Here is a 15,951-nt window from a genome sequence, read left to right on the forward strand (position 1 = left end):
AAGCACATATACATGCCCGTCAGAAGTTTGCCAATGGACATCTGAATGATTCAGAGGGCAACTGGGTTAAAGTGTTGTGGTCAGATGAGACCAAAATGGAGCTCTTTGGCATCAACTCAACTCGCCGTGATTGGAGGAGGAGGAATGCTGCCTATGACCCCAAGAACACCATCCCCACCGTCAAACATGGATGTGGAAACATTATGCTTTGGGGGTGTTTTTCTGCTATGGGGACAGGACAACTTCACCGCATCAAAGATACGATGGACGGGGCCATGTACCGTCAAATCTTGGGTGAGAACCTCCTTCCCTCAGCCAGAGCATTGAAAATGGGTCGTGGATGGGTATTCCAGCATGGCAATGACCCAAAACACACAGCCAAGGCAACAAAGGAGTGGCTCAAGAAGAAGCACATTAAGTTCCTGGAATGGCCTAGCCAGCCTCCAGACCTTAATCCCATAGAAAATCTGTGGAGGGAGCTGAAAGTTCGAGTTGCCAAATGTCAGCCTCGAGACCTTAATGACTTGGAGAAGATCTGCAAAGACTGAGATGTGTGCAAACCTGGTGGCCAACTACAAGAAACGTCTGACCTCTGATTGCCAACAAGGGTTTTGCCACCAAGTACTAAGTCATGTTTTGCAGAGGGGTCAAATACATACTTCCCCCATTAAAATGCAAATCAATGTATGCAATTTTTGACATGCGTTTTTCTGGATTTTTTTGTTGTTATTCTGTCTCTCACTGTTCAAATAAACCTACCATTAAAATTATAGACTGATCATTTCTTTGTCAGTGGGCAAACGTACAAAATCAGCAGGGGATTAAATATTTTTTTCCCTCACTGTACATATGAATAGGTTGTTGTTGCTCGAATTACATTGTGTGTGTGTGTGATACGAAAAGCAGACAACCCAACCAACTACCCCATCCAACTCGCCCACACAAGTTCGTCACACTCATCTCCACCCCAAACCTCATCCGATATACACCACAGCTCTCATAAACACCACACACCTCCCACGAACACGACAGACCTCTCAACACCCAAACGCCTCCACGTGTAAGCGCATCACGTTTTGGCCCTCTCGTAATATATTTGTATTATCAATTTTTTGCATGCGATTTAGGCCAACCTGCCCCGAGAGACTTCTGCCTCTCGCCCCTATCTAAATGCATGCTGTACTGGCTGAATGCTTTGGTTAACACATTTTTATTGCAATGTATTTTGTCTTCTTCGGTATTTCTTGAAATATTTATCGATGCTGACAACCGTTCATACCTTGGCCTCCGCGGCAGAAACGCATTGTGTCTGCATTGTTGCGTCCTTGGAGACGTGACACTTTCGATGGTCCAGTTGCGTGCGCATTCGCCACGTCCGTTATGCTCGTTTGCTTTCTGTTCTTAAACATAACCCCAGGCGGACGGAGTGGCTCACTTTACTGATGATTATATGCGAATGCCCAAACTTCCAGCACTGAGCTGCCACCACTGAGATCTCATGGCTGGCTTAGAATCCCAGACTCGCATTCATCCCTGATAAAATCATGCTCCCAATGTTTATGAACGCAGACCAATCACAAGCTTTTGTTGCTTTTTGATGAGATACAGCCCAGCTCTGAGGGGTTACTTGACAAACACGTGCTGAGTGAACCGGGAACTCGTTGACATATCTCGAGAGAATTATGCCTCCGAAGGGGAGACCTTTCAGAGATATCTGTCAAAGACCTTCAAAATATTAGATAGCAAAATCGGACTCTGCTGTATTTCAATGGTGGGGGGCGGGAGGGAGGGGGGCTAAAATGAAAATAAAAAGATTTTGAAATATTTAGCGGCAATACTTTATGATTTTGTAATAGGTGAAATTGCACAGGTGTTGATGCGTGCAGGACACAGAGTTTGTCGCACAATAAATAACGTGCCACAATTGTCCACAAACTGATTTGCATATTTATTTAAATGTGTCGGTTGTTTACAATCTATGGCTTTTCACATTTTCGAAATGGCACAGTTTTCAAGCTAGCGCATATACGTTTGTACATTTAACAAACAACACATTTTGTTGGAATTCACACATTAGTAATAACCACATTAATGGACATTATCCACAACCATGTTAGGTCAGTTATGGCAGAAACACTTGCACATACTGTTATCTTGTCAAAGTATTTGTGCTTTTTATGTTTACCAAAGCTGTATCGACTCAATCGTAATTGTTTTATCTATATAATGAAATGAAGCTACAGTGAGGGAAAAAAGTAATTGATCTAGTAATTGGTTTTTACCCTTTTATCTGGAACCAAAACTGACACCTTTATACAAGGGATCATGTTTGCAATAACCACAACACAAGCAGTCAAAATGCAAACAAAAAGAGACAACTCTGATATTGATATGCACTGTCCTTGAAATTGATTGGTCCACACCCGAGACGGCTTTTCTTAGAGCCTAGTCTCCACTGGTGTTGGACCAGATGACGCCAAAAGGCGTACAACTCAAAAACAGCGCACTATCAGAGTATTGAGAGCTAGCTCAGATGAAAGGGAGCTAGCTCTCAATACTCTGATAGTGTGCTGAGAGCTAGCTCTCAATACTCTGATAGTGCGCTGTTTTTGAGTTGTACGCCTTGTGGCGTCATCTGGTCCAACACCAGTGGAGACTAGGCTCTAAGAAAAGCCGTCTCGGGTGTGGACCAATCAATTTCAAGGACAGTGCATATCAATATCAGAGTGGTCTCTTTTTATTTGCATTTTGACTGCTTGTGTTGTGGTTATTGCAAACATGATCCCTTGTATAAAGGTGTCAGTTTTGGTGCCAGATAAAAGGGTAAAAACCTATTACTATATCTTGCTACTGGCAAAGGAGGTCTCATAAAGTATTTGATCCCCTGCTGATTTTGTACGTTTGCCCACTGACAAAGAAATGATCAATCAATACTTTTAATGGTAGGTTTATTTGAACAGTGAGAGACAGAATAACAACAACAAAATCCAGAAAAATGCATGTCAAAAATGTTATAAATTGATTTGCATTTTAATGAGGGAAATAAGTATTTGACCCCTCTGCAAAATATGACTTAGTACTTGGTGGCAAAACCTTGTTGGCAATCACAGAGGTCAGACGTTTCTTGTAGTTGGCCACCAGGTTTGCACACATCTCAGGAGGGATTTTGTCCCACTCCTCTTTGCAGATCTTCTCCAAGTCATTAAGGCTTCGAGGCTGACGTTTGGCAACTCGAACCTTCAGCTCCCTCCACGGATTTTCTATGGGATTAAGGTCTGGAGACTGGCTAGGCCACTCCAGGACCTTAATCTGCATCTTCTTGAGCCACTCCTTTGTTGCCTTGGCCGTGTGTTTTGGGTCATTGTCATGCTGGAATACCCATCCACGACCCATTTTCAATGGTCTGGCTGAGGGAAGGAGGTTCTCACCCAAGATTTGACGGTACATGGCCCCGTCCATCGTCCCTTTGATGCGGTGAAGTTGTCCTGTCCCCTTAGCAGAAAAACACCCCCAAAGCATAATGTTTCCACCTCCATGTTTGACGGTGGGGATGGTATTCTTGGGGTCATAGGCAGAATTCCTCCTCCTCCAAACACGGCGAGTTGAGTTGATGCCAGAGAGCTCCATTTTGGTCTCATCTGACCACAACACTTTCACCCAGTTGTCCTCTGAATCATTCAGATGTCCATTGGCAAACTTCAGACGGGCATGTATATGTGCTTTCTTGAGCACGGGGACATTGTGGGCGCTGCAGGATTTCAGTCCTTCACGGCGTAGTGTTACCAATTGTTTTCTTGGTGACTATGGTCCCAGCTGCCTTGAGATCATTGACAAGATCCTCCCGTGTAGTTCTGGGCTGATTCCTCACCGTTCTCATGATCATTGCAACTCCACGAGGTGAGATCTTGCATGGAGCCCCAGGCCGAGGGAGATTGACAGTTCTTTTGTGTTTCTTCCATTTGCGATTAATCACACCAACTGTTGTCACCTTCTCACCAAGCTGCTTGGCAATGGTCTTGTAGCCTATTCCAGCCTTGTGTTTGTCTACAATCTTGTCCCTGACATCCTTCGAGAGCTCTTTGGTCTTGGCCATGGTGGAGAGTTTGGAATCTGATTGATTGATTGCTTCTGTGGACAGGTGTCTTTTATACAGGTAACAAGCTGAGATTAGGAGCACTCCCTTTAAGAGTGTGCTCCTAATCTCAGCTCGTTACCTGTTTAAAAGACACCTGGGAGCCAGAAACCTTTCTGATTGAGAGGGGGTCAAATACTTATTTCCCTCATTAAAATGCAAATCAATTTATAACATTTTTGACATGCGTTTTTCTGGATTTTTTTTGTTATTATTCTGTCTCTCACTGTTCAAATAAACCTACCATTAAAATCATAGACTGATCATTTATTTGTCAGTGGGCAAACGTACAAAATCAGCAGGGGATCAAATACTTTTTTTCCTCACTGTATATGTACCGTCATTTTGCTGTAACAGACATAAAATGTTTGTGGAATTGCCATGAACGTCAAATCTAACTTATCAAGCTTTATATTCATAATGCATTCCAGTAAGCTCATTGATATAACAATGTGGGCTACATTCACTAGTAAGGATATCAAGCAGGTGAAACTTTTTGCAGGCAATTTTATACTTTTTCCATACTACGTTCACTTGAAAACGCAAACTGTGCTATCTGCGGTAACTTTTTGCTCTTCTCAAAACTACATCATTATTGTATGCTAGGATGTCACAGTACGATGCAACGTTTGGTATAGCAATTGCACTTAAATACATTGTACTTTAAACGTCCTTATGTACCTGTAGTTAACAGGGCCTCTCATGCAAAAGAGGTTTCAAATTTAATGGGACTGTCAACTACTTAACGGGACTGTCAACTACTTAACGGGCACTGTTTGACTTCATACTGTGAGCATTTGAATTTACCCCAATGCGATGTACGTGATCATAGGCCTGTGCCCACTTGTTTTTTTTCACACCTGCAAACGCCAGCTATTGTTGTACATGCTTGTCCATGCATATGTGTGGCACGGTCATGCACACATACTGCCTATGTGCTTTTGTGAGTTGATGCATTCGTCAATTATTGCACATCTGTTTACCTCTGCGCGTGTTTGTTCGATGTGCTGCATCTTCACATCTGCTCGTGTGCATACACTTGTGTGTGTGTGCGCGTGCTTTGTTGTGTGTGCGCGTATAAGTGAGGATGCATGTTTGGATGCACGTGTGCCCTTGTATGTGTGTGCACGTTCATGTGGAAGCGCATGCTTCTTCACTGTTTGCATTATGCTCATGTGTTTCTGTGCTCGTGTATGCGCACTTGATTGTTTATACACTTGTTTTTAGGCGCGTACTGTTGCTTACGTTAATGTGTGTGTGTGTGTGTGTACCTGCTCGCCCACCCATCCGGTAGAGGAACCTGAGACACGGGATGCCTGGTGGGCCGAGATCCGGCAAGAGATTAAGTCTCACGCCAAGGCCCTAGGCTGTCACGCTGTAGTGGGGTACAGCGAATGTACCAGCATATGGTGAGTGTTTATGAGCTGATTGTCGCCAACCATGACATAAAAAACTTGAGCCCAAATATGCTGTGTGTGCTTCTGTGTTCATGTCTCTTTGATTGTGGATTAGAACCAGCAACATTCGGAAAATATAGGTTTCAAACAGTTGAGCTTTGTATTGTAAAATGTGAAACCAGGTTCTGGCAAGTCGTGGAGTTGATGGATTAAGAAAGGTCACCAGTTTGTCATAATTTGCATTTGGTTTTTGAAAGGTCATCAGAGCCAATAAATATTGTTTATGCCACCAAATGTCAATATTGTTGTATTCATTATGGTGGATCTTGCAACTATAACATGGACAACACACTACCTTCAGGGTCTGCTAGGACTTGCTGAGCAATGTGCACAATTTATGTATTTATTTTACTGCTAAGCCTTATTGAGCAATGGACGTAATGAATTAATTAATTACTTTTCGCAGCAACTTTCTCAATCCGCTACAGTGTCAGTCTTTGAGATTTGCTGATAATACTTTACCATTGTTAGTTGCTGAAAGCGTGGGCAACTGAGACCGCTTTCGATATCACTCGCCACTCGTGTGATATCGAAAGTGGTTTCAGGTCGATTGGTTCATAGCGCAGTGGTTCCCGCAGTGCGCGAACCACTGGGCCACCGCTCTGCTTCCAGCGAAATCCCAGTGCTGTTATAATACAGTATTGAGAGGATACTCACTTAACGGATTTACTAACCCAACTAAATACCTGCGTAACCATGGTCTGTTGTACATGAGGCAATGCGTCACAGCAGTGTTCCACGTGACACTGCGTGTGTGTGTGTGTGTGCGCGTTCCCGTGCAGCGAGGAGGTGTGCATCCTGTCAGCGTGCGGCACTGCAGCCGTACTCAGCCCCCGGCTGGTACAGGACAACGGGGGCCGCGCGCCGCCGGCACTGGGGGCGGCCACCGCCGTGCCCCCCGCAGAGGCGGCGCGCCTCTCGTGGCAGGCTGGCATGGGCGCCAACGACGGGCGGAGGGACATGGAGCACCACTCTCGGCAAACCAGCCGCGATGCCGCCGCCACCCTGCATGGGTAATGGAGAATCTCAGCTGCTACGCGGGTAGCGGGCGGGTTTGGCAGAGGAGTAGGTAGGGCCAAAGTGAAATACCCAACTGGTTGGTGCAGTGGTTGGAGTGAATGAATTGTAGTCAGTGTTGTTGTGTTTTGGGTCGACTCAACCCTCTGTTAGTAAATTGAGTAGCGCTTTATCGGATGTCAGCAGTGGTCGACATCAGCATTCAAGCGCCAGTGCCTATTTTGCTTATGCACGTACACGCGTGCATGTTTACTTGTCCGAGCCGCGCCATTGTACGGATGGTTTTACATTGCCAATTGCTGAGCCAAGTCGAAAGTAGACAATGAAACTCTGGCCCTCATGAGACATGAAGGCAGGACCAGGAGCGAGTTGAGCGACTCATTCAGTGCGGCACGGGGTCGGCCTCTGCAGTGGAAAAACAACCTTCGTTTAAGCATTTTGTGATTTCATGTCTGCACGTGCGACCGCGTGTGTATGCCATGGGGAGCGGTAGTGTAGCGTTTAGCGCGCTGCACTACGAACCTGGCGACCCGGGTGTGATTCCTGCTCACGGCCATCACCTGTGACGATTATCTGAACCGGTCCTGAGCCTCCCCTAGGTCGACTCCCCCTCATATGAGTACCTGGTGTGATGTGTGAGCATCGCCACTAGGGAGACAAAGGCGGCCGGGCTTGGTATTGGCCACCCACCCCCTCGTGTTTTGTGCCGGCCTTTATAGGTGCTCGCCAACAGCACTTGCCCCAACAGTTTGTTGAGGATAGACGGGGGATCTTCTTTGTATGCCGTGTCCTCCTTTCGCAGCCTGGACGAGTCAAGCTGCAGCTTCTGCCACGTGCCATACGACGAGCTGAACCTGCCGTTCCCAACGCAGCTGGGGCCGTGTGGCTGCTGCAAGCGCCACAAAGTGCCCGACTTCCTCTTCACCACTGTGGACCCTCCCTCTGAGCTGCCCATAATTGGCAAGGGCTGTCTTGTGCAGGCCAGGTGAGCACTGATCGAGACTGTCGGTAGTGAAGGTGTAAACGTGGATTCCTGCAATTACTTAGTGCACTGCTGGTGGAAGGGCCTCCACTGAACTCTAGAGAACCCCCCGACGGGGTCTTTGGCCAACTTTTCCACACCGGCCTACCGATCGATTAACTGCGGTGTACCTATAATAATAGGGTTTTTCCCCTTTTTTCTGGCAACAAAACTGAAACCTTTTTACAAGGATTCATGTTACTGCATTAACCACAATACCTGCAGTCAAAATGCAAACAAAAAACATACTATGATAATAATTGATGCATTGTCCTTGAAACTGATTGGTCCACACCAAGGGACGGCTTTCTTTTGAGCCTCGACCCAATTGGTGCTCGACCAGATGACGCCAAAAGGCATATATTATCATAGTATGTGTTTTGTTTGCATTTTGACTGCAGGTATTGGGGTTAATGCAGACATGAATCCTTGTAAAAAGGTTTCAGTTTTGTTGCCAGAAAAAAGGGGAAAAACCCTATTATTACATTTTGGTACTGGCAAAGGAGGTCTAATGATGCGGTGTACCTATTTTTACTGCCTGATGGAGAGAGTCTGGGGGGATTTAGAAATGTTGCTCTATTGTTTCCACTGCAGCTTAAAACAGACCAGTGGTGAGGGCTTGTATTGTTATTGATGTTTATTTTATATCTTGATGATAATAAATAGATGAATTTACTGTTGCTAGAAGTAATAATGAGTTTGATTTTGATAATGCTTACGATGTTCATGATTATTTTGATGATGAACACGTATGACGATTCTCAGAGCAATTTGACCCGCTTCCTTTATTTCATAATTTAATTCATATTCTGCAACATGGGTAGAAAACATTGATGAGTTGTTGAGATTTTTACTGTTCACAAAGTAAGTGTGCTTGGGCAGGACACATCGCTAGAAGGTATGATGGTCAAAGATCAAGAATAACGGAAAAACACGCAAGAGTATATTCACCTTGGAGATGGAGCGATGAATTCATCTTGTCTGCAGTTGCTAGATAGATTGCGACATTGCAGGACCGTGAGAGTTTGGGGCAACTCGGGGAGGCCTCCATCCAGCTGTTATTTGATCGCGACTGCTTGTGGTGATGATGATGATGGAAATTGTGGTAAAGCTACCGATGACAAGTGATGTTGATGATGATGGTGGTGTTACCCGGCCAGGCTGTGCCGTCAGAAAAAGAAGGCGCAAGGCGAGGTGAATGCAACGAGCATCAGCAACCTGCTGCCCTTCATGGAGTACGAGCTGCACACGCAGCTCATGAACAAGCTGAAGCTGCGCGGCATGAACGCTCTGTTCGGCCTGTGTGTGCGCATCTCCATCGGGGAGACCATGCTGGTCGGCATTGCCGTAAGTCGATTTCCCCTCAATCCTCTTGAACGAACAGTCGTCGTTTTTAAATGGGTATTTTACCTTGACTAAATTGATTGGTAGTGGAGCAGGTTCTTGGTGGCTAGCACGCTGCTTTATGGACCCGACGATCCGAGTTCCATTCCCAGTCCCGGCTAACATCAGTGGTGAGCTATATCTGAACCTGTCCTGCCTTCACTCTTTGCCAACCCACACTGACCAATGGGGTGAAGTATGATAATAAAAACATCATGACCGATGCCATGGAGAGACCTTCATCCAGCATTTTATTGACAAAGAGCTGTACATTTAAAAAAATGTCGGTAGCTTGTTAAAGCACTGAAGCATATATATGGTATTCTTGGTTCTTTTGGTAAAGTCACGTAGAAGGGAAACAATAAAATAATAAAAATATAAAACAATATATTTTTTATATTTTTATTAATAAATAATAAAAATATAAAACAATATATTTTTTATATTTTTATTAATAAAAATATAAAATATATTTTTTATTAATAAATAATAAAAACATAAAAATATATATTTTATATTTTTATTAATAAATAAAAAATGTACAACAATTAATTTTTATATTTTTATTATTTTATTGTTTCCCTTCTACGTGACTTTACCGAAAGAACCAAGAATATGAATCCCTGCAGTCACGAAAGCTTTAAATCACATATATGGTGTTTACAAAAGCCACGATAAGTTATTATTAATTGAAAGCTTTACTGTATGGTTGTCGAGTTTTCGCCATGTGCCCATCCCACTCGCTGTGTGTGCGCGCGCGTGCGTGCAGTCGGCCACGGCTGTGTTTGTGGCAGCGCTGCCGCCCCCTGGTGGCCTCCATGTGGCAGGGAAGAGCCCAGAGCCCGGGCTCGACGGCTACGTGAGTGGCGTGCAGAAGAGGATCAACGAGGTCATCGCCCGAAACAAGGAGCTCTACGAGATCAAAACACCTGTGAGTGACTCCCCGTGCATACCCCCTCCCACCCGCCGCGCCTGTATGAGAAGTGACGATTGTGTCTGTGCATCAGCCTCGTGATTGTCATTTGGCTATTTGTTGTGTCTTATTCCCAAACGTCTGGCGCTCTCTGGTCATAGGTGGAGATGGAGGATCCCCCTGACTGGCCGATGCTGGAGGTCCGAAGGTATCGTGTCTTCCGCTCGCAGTCGGAGAGCTCGGATGAAACGTTGGACCTCGACCTGTCCCATGGCAAGAAGGATGCCTTCGTGCTCGAGGTGATAGCGCCATCCTCACGGCAAATGCCACCAGCGTGGTGTTGGCGGACATCCTCTCTGGCTTGCTCGCTCCATTTGCTGCTACCACTAACACGGGTATCATCCGTCGGCACTCATCTCTGCAAGTGACGTGTTCTCTTTACTTATCTTGACAGTCAAAATGATTTTGATTTAAAGCTTTCGTGACTGGAGTAATTCATATTCTTAACAAAATATATATATATATATTTTGTTAAGAATATGAATAACAAAATATATATATATATAAATATATATATATATATTTATATATATATATATTTATATATATATATATTTATATATATATTTTGTTATATATATATATTTTGTTATATATATATATATTTTGTTATATATATATATATTTTGTTATTTTGTTGTTTCTCTTCAACGTGACAAAATAACAAAATATATATATTTTGTTATTTTGTTGTTTCTCTTCAACGTGACTTTACAGTCAAAATGATGTCTTTAACCTGCGTATATGCCATGTATTCAATATGTTTCTCTTTTCGTTTCTCAATGTAATTCCAAGCATACATCACTCTATGCTCCTTTGCACACCGATCGTTTTTTGTTCCATTCTTCAATGCCCATGTTTTTGTTCCATACGTCATAGCAGGCAATTTTGCGGAGGAACCCTGATATCAAAAACCAAGACACCCGTGTCATTCATGTCAGTAGCACAGTATTCCCTGGCGTGCCAAATAACTTGCAATTAGCGTTGTCCCATGCCCGCAGGTTTATCTCACGAGCCTCACATTTTTGTGTCCCCACATCCATGTGCCGCAGATCGACGACGCAGATGCGGAAGAGGACATACAGGCACTGCTCACCGACACCCCCACTCCGTCTGGTACAGCTTGCAGGGTGGTGGGAGCATGGCATCTTAAATTGGCAGGGGTGGCAATAACATTGCGATTTTGGGACACGTGTGCATGTTTGAGTAGAAGAGGTCACCAAGACGGGCTTTTGAGTGACAACCAGGAGGTCTAAGACCAAGGCAAAGGCCTAAAGTCAGATCACATCGGAACACCAAAAGGGAAGACCATGGATATCGGATATCCTCTCTGAAATTGTTACGGGATCTGGTTGCATCAATTCAATTTACCTTCATGGCTTGTCAGCCTTTAATCTTGAAATAATCCTGAAAATTGTACAGCTAGTATCATGGCTCATTGTTATGTATAATATCAAAATGTTTCCAGTGTCCTATTTGATGAATATTTTATCAACTGCCTGTGCTTCAGGTTTTTACATCTGTAATACGGAGACCGTTCCAGGTGTTATTTCTCTCACATCTGACCTGCAGGTGAGTGGTACAGGGATGACGTTGCAAATTATTTTCCATTTATATGTGTGTGCATTCCTGCATGTGTTTAATTTTGCGTGCACGTGTGACATGCAAATGCGTCCTCTCGTTTGCTCACATTCCTTTTTATAACAATAAATAATAATTCATATTTGTTTGTCAGTGCCATCGTCCAGAGGGACGTAAACCGGAGCAGACATCGCCCGAGTGTAGAGGCTCTGCTACCAAGTTAGGCAGCGAAAGCGGCCTTTTAACAGTTACATCGATACTTGCCTGTGTGCTTGTTTGCATTCCTCTTCATGTGAGCATGTCAATTTGTGATAATTCACAGCGCTTTGTCAGTCCAATGCTGCTTGATGAAGGCCTCCCCCACTCCGTGTCAGCCATGGGAGTTGTTTGACTATACTTCACCGTGCAGGCCCATGCTTGTTGGGGTGCTCGGGATCGGTGCAGATATCCCTTGCCACTGATGGTAGCCGTGGCCAGGAATTGAACTCTGGTCACTGGGTTCATAGCGCACCACTGTGCTACCCCAATGCACCACGACTCCACCTCTTTGTGGGAATGTGGCTTTAGGTAACTATGCATACCTGGATTAGTGCCGGCATATATGCATGCGGTGTGTCTACCCGTACTTGCGTACGTGTGTGCCTGCACACATTAATTCTTCTCTTGTGCGCAGATGTTTTCGGCGGTGCGAGTCTACCGCATGCAGGAGGGTGCCATGACCTCTCAGCACCGCAACAAAGCCTTCAACGACATGTGCGAGAGCATGCTCAAGGTGCGCTTGCCACAATCGTCGAACCTTATTCTTAGTCACGGGTCAACTTAGGCTTGGATCCAACACGGCTCGGTTAAGGTTTGAGCCACTCGGTTTTCAAAGTTGCATGAGTGGCTCGTCCAAGGCTTGGCTCGGGCTCAGCTCAACCAAAATCTTGAGCAAAGCTGAGACCGTGGTCACAGCCGGCTCTAGTTAGTCATGGTTTTGATCCAGCTCACTTGAGCCAGAGTCTGGCATCAGCCAAACCCAGGGTACAGTGGGCTTTAGTGCTCTTAGTTCTTCGTGAGCACACCATCCACTTGCGCTTGAAATATGACTTGTCAGTGTAATTTCTTGCTTTAATTCCTGACTTGGCTATTTTGAGTTTCCTGTCATTTGTGGAAGTGCTTTATGTGAATGATGGCATTGCAGGGTCATTAATGTGCACTATTACAGCAATTTGTGCACTTTATTAGTAATAATAATAATTACCCACAGAAATATGTTTAGCTATAATAATACAAATAATAATAATTTGACATTTGTAAGGTGCATATCCTCCGCAGATCCCAATGCACCCAATCAACCGCAAAAACGTAAATTTTTACTGTCAATGATTTTGGATAAGTCGTCCTCTTCTCACGTTGTGGCCCCCTTACAGAGCCTTTACTTCAAGCTCAGATCCATGATGCCGTGCTGCCTGTGCCACGTCAACTTCTCCGTGTCTCTGCCTGAGGACGAGCTCATACAGGTGGGTGACTTGTACAGGTGGAAAGCTCACTTCGGTGTCTTCGTACAGGTGTGAATACGTTTTGCAAGGGCAGCCGGTCACTGTGCGTTTTGACATCTTGCTGGCGCTTTTTTTGTTCCTGCGCGCCCTTGCTCAGGTTACGGTGACGGCACTTGCGGTCTCTTTCCTGCCCGACACACCCAGGCCATTGGAGAGGATGCTTCAGAGAGGTCGGTGCATTCCGAGGGTTGGTGGAGCGAGAAGGTTCAGAGTGAAGCTTGCGGCATATATATGAAATAGTTACCAACAGCGCAGCGAGCATGGAAATACAGTGAGTGAAAAAAGTATTTGATCCCCTGCTGATTTTGTACGTTTGCCCACTGACGAAGAAATGATCAGCCTTTAATTTTAATGGTAGGTTTATTTGAACAGTGAGAGACAGAATAACAACAACAAAATCCAGAAAAACGCATGTCAAAAATGTTATAAATTGATTTGCATTTAATGAGGGAAACAAATATTTGACCCCTCTGCAAAACATGACTTAGTACTTGGTGGCAAAACCCTTGTTGGCAATCACAGAGGTCAGACGTTTCTTGTAGTTGCCACCAGGTTTGCACACATCTCAGGAGGGATTTTGTCCCACTCCTCTTTGCAGATCTTCTCCAAGTCATTAAGGCTTCGAGGCTGACGTTTGGCAACTCGAACCTTCAGCTCCCTCCACAGATTTTCTATGGGATTAAGGTCTGGAGACTGGCTAGGCCACTCCAGGACCTTAATGTGCTTCTTCTTGAGCCACTCCTTTGTTGCCTTGGCCCTGTGTTTTGGGTCATTGTCATGCTGGAATACCCATCCACGACCCATTTTCAATGCCCTGGCTGAGGGAAGGAGGTTCTCACCCAAGATTTGACGGTACATGGCCCCGTCCATCGTCCCTTTGATGCGGTGAAGTTGTCCTGTCCCCTTAGCAGAAAAACACCCCCAAAGCATAGTGTTTCCACCTCCATGTTTGACGGTGGGGATGGTGTTCTTGGGGTCATAGGCAACATTCCTCCTCCAAACACCGCGAGATGAGTTGATGCCAAAGAGCTCCATTTTGGTCTCATCTGACCACAACACTTTCACCCAGTTGTCCTCTGAATCATTCAGATGTTCATTGGCAAACTTCAGACGGGCATGTATATGTGCTTTCTTGAGCAGGGGGACCTTGCGGGTGCTGCAAGATTTCAGTCCTTCACGGCGTAGTGTGTTACCAATTGTTTTCTTGGTGACTATGATCCCAGCTGCCTTGAGATCATTGACAAGATCCTCCGGTGTAGTTCTGGGCTAATTCCTCGCCGTTCTCATGATCATTGCAACTCCACGGGGTGAGATCTTGCATGGAGCCCCAGGCCGAGGGAGATTGACAGTTCTTTTGTGTTTCTTCCATTTTAGAATAATCGCACCAACTGTTGTCACCTTCTCACCAAGCTGCTTGGCAATGGTCCTGTAGCCCATTCCAGCCTTGTGTAGGTCTACAATCTTGTCCCTGACATCCTTGGAGAGCTCTTTGGTCTTGGCCATGGTGGAGAGTTTGGAATCTGATTGATTGATTGCTTCTGTGGACAGGTGTCTTTTATACAGGTAACAAGCTGAAATTAGGAGCACTCCCTTTAAGAGTGTGCTCCTAATCTCAGCTCGTTACCTGTATAAAAGACACCTGGGAGCCAGAAATCTTTCTGATTGAGAGGGGGTCAAATACTTGTTTCCCTCATTAAAATGCAAATCAGTTTATAACATTTTTGACATACGTTTTTCTGGATTTTCTTGTTATTCTGTCTCTCACTGTTCAAATAAACCTACCATTAAAATTATAGACTGATCATTTCTTTGTCAGTGGGCAAATGTACAAAATCAGCAGGGGATCAAATACTTTTTTCCCTCTCTGTAGTTACAAACTACGTGGTGTTATTTTCATCCACAAATACCAAGACACGTTCAGCCAACAAGGTAACGTTTTAAAGGAAAATGTCATGGTATTGAGATACATTTTTGTTTAAAAAACAACATAACATAAATGCCCATTCCAAATGGTGACATTTAAATCCCCATCATTTCAACCGCCACCGCCTTTTCAACACAGTAGCGTGTGCCGGAGTGGCGTCCAGTGTGTGCCGGCGTGGCGTCCAGCATGCGTCATTACGCCGGCGCGCACACAGGCTGCCTGTGTCGTGCTAGCCTCACAATGGGCTCGTCTATTTTAACCACGTGACCTCGCTACCTTGCTTACTCTACTGCACTCCCGGTCCTCTCGCCTCCCGTTGCCCCCTTGCAGGTGCAGGTTTGTTTACTCGCGGTGCTCCCGTTACCTCCCACAGGGGATAAAATCTCATTCATTAGTTGGCTGAAAACGTCTTGATATAAATGCATCTTTCCTGTTTGCGGATTGAGGCAGCGTTGTGATGTGCAGTTTGCATGAATGACGCGATATCACGATGCTCGTTATGTAGGACTTGGTGATCGTTGTTGTGCTGTTCCCAGTTAAACACACGGTGTAGTTTTAACAAAGGAGGAATGCGATCCGCAGGCTCTTTGGATGCGGACGAACAGCTGCAGTTCTCTATGGATCTCAGCTCGGACGTGCAGCGCCTCGTCACCCCATCCAACCCCACAGGTACAATAAACAATACACTACGCTAACAATAATTTAGGATTTGTAAAGCTTTCGTTCACTCGGAGAGACTTTTGAGTCAAGAGACGCGGGAACCCACAGACAAGACGGGAATGTGGCCTAAACCAGCGCCAGCAGTTGCCCAAGCTCTGCGGTTCAATATTGGGATGTTTGGTCACCTTCATCAATTCGTGTTAAGATATACGTGGGAGAAAACCGGTGGACCCGGAAAAAAACGCACGCATGCGAGCAAGTA

At 45.0% G+C, this 15,951-nt stretch overlaps 1 protein-coding gene across 14 annotated transcripts in view; it reads left to right on the plus strand.

The window, feature by feature from the left end:
- Window positions 1-15,951, plus strand: part of C2CD5 (C2 calcium dependent domain containing 5) — a 65,016-nt gene that overhangs the window by 32,842 nt on the left and 16,223 nt on the right. For all 14 annotated transcript variants that reach the window (XM_032972114.2, XM_032972177.2, XM_076073236.1 and 11 more), the window contains 12 exons: window positions 5,427-5,541; window positions 6,372-6,602; window positions 7,409-7,591; window positions 8,788-8,974; window positions 9,780-9,941; window positions 10,085-10,222; window positions 11,036-11,099; window positions 11,494-11,555; window positions 12,238-12,336; window positions 12,977-13,066; window positions 13,203-13,275; window positions 15,612-15,698. In XM_032972114.2, coding sequence (XP_032828005.2) covers window positions 5,427-5,541; window positions 6,372-6,602; window positions 7,409-7,591; window positions 8,788-8,974; window positions 9,780-9,941; window positions 10,085-10,222; window positions 11,036-11,099; window positions 11,494-11,555; window positions 12,238-12,336; window positions 12,977-13,066; window positions 13,203-13,275; window positions 15,612-15,698 — 1,491 coding nt within the window. The remainder of the gene's footprint in view (window positions 1-5,426; window positions 5,542-6,371; window positions 6,603-7,408; window positions 7,592-8,787; window positions 8,975-9,779; window positions 9,942-10,084; window positions 10,223-11,035; window positions 11,100-11,493; window positions 11,556-12,237; window positions 12,337-12,976; window positions 13,067-13,202; window positions 13,276-15,611; window positions 15,699-15,951) is intronic.

Source organism: Petromyzon marinus, chromosome 3, assembly GCF_048934315.1.
Source record: "Petromyzon marinus isolate PM22_M1 ecotype Great Lakes invasive population chromosome 3, UKy_Petmar_22M1.pri1.0, whole genome shotgun sequence".
Taxonomy (NCBI): Eukaryota; Metazoa; Chordata; class Hyperoartia; order Petromyzontiformes; family Petromyzontidae; genus Petromyzon; species Petromyzon marinus.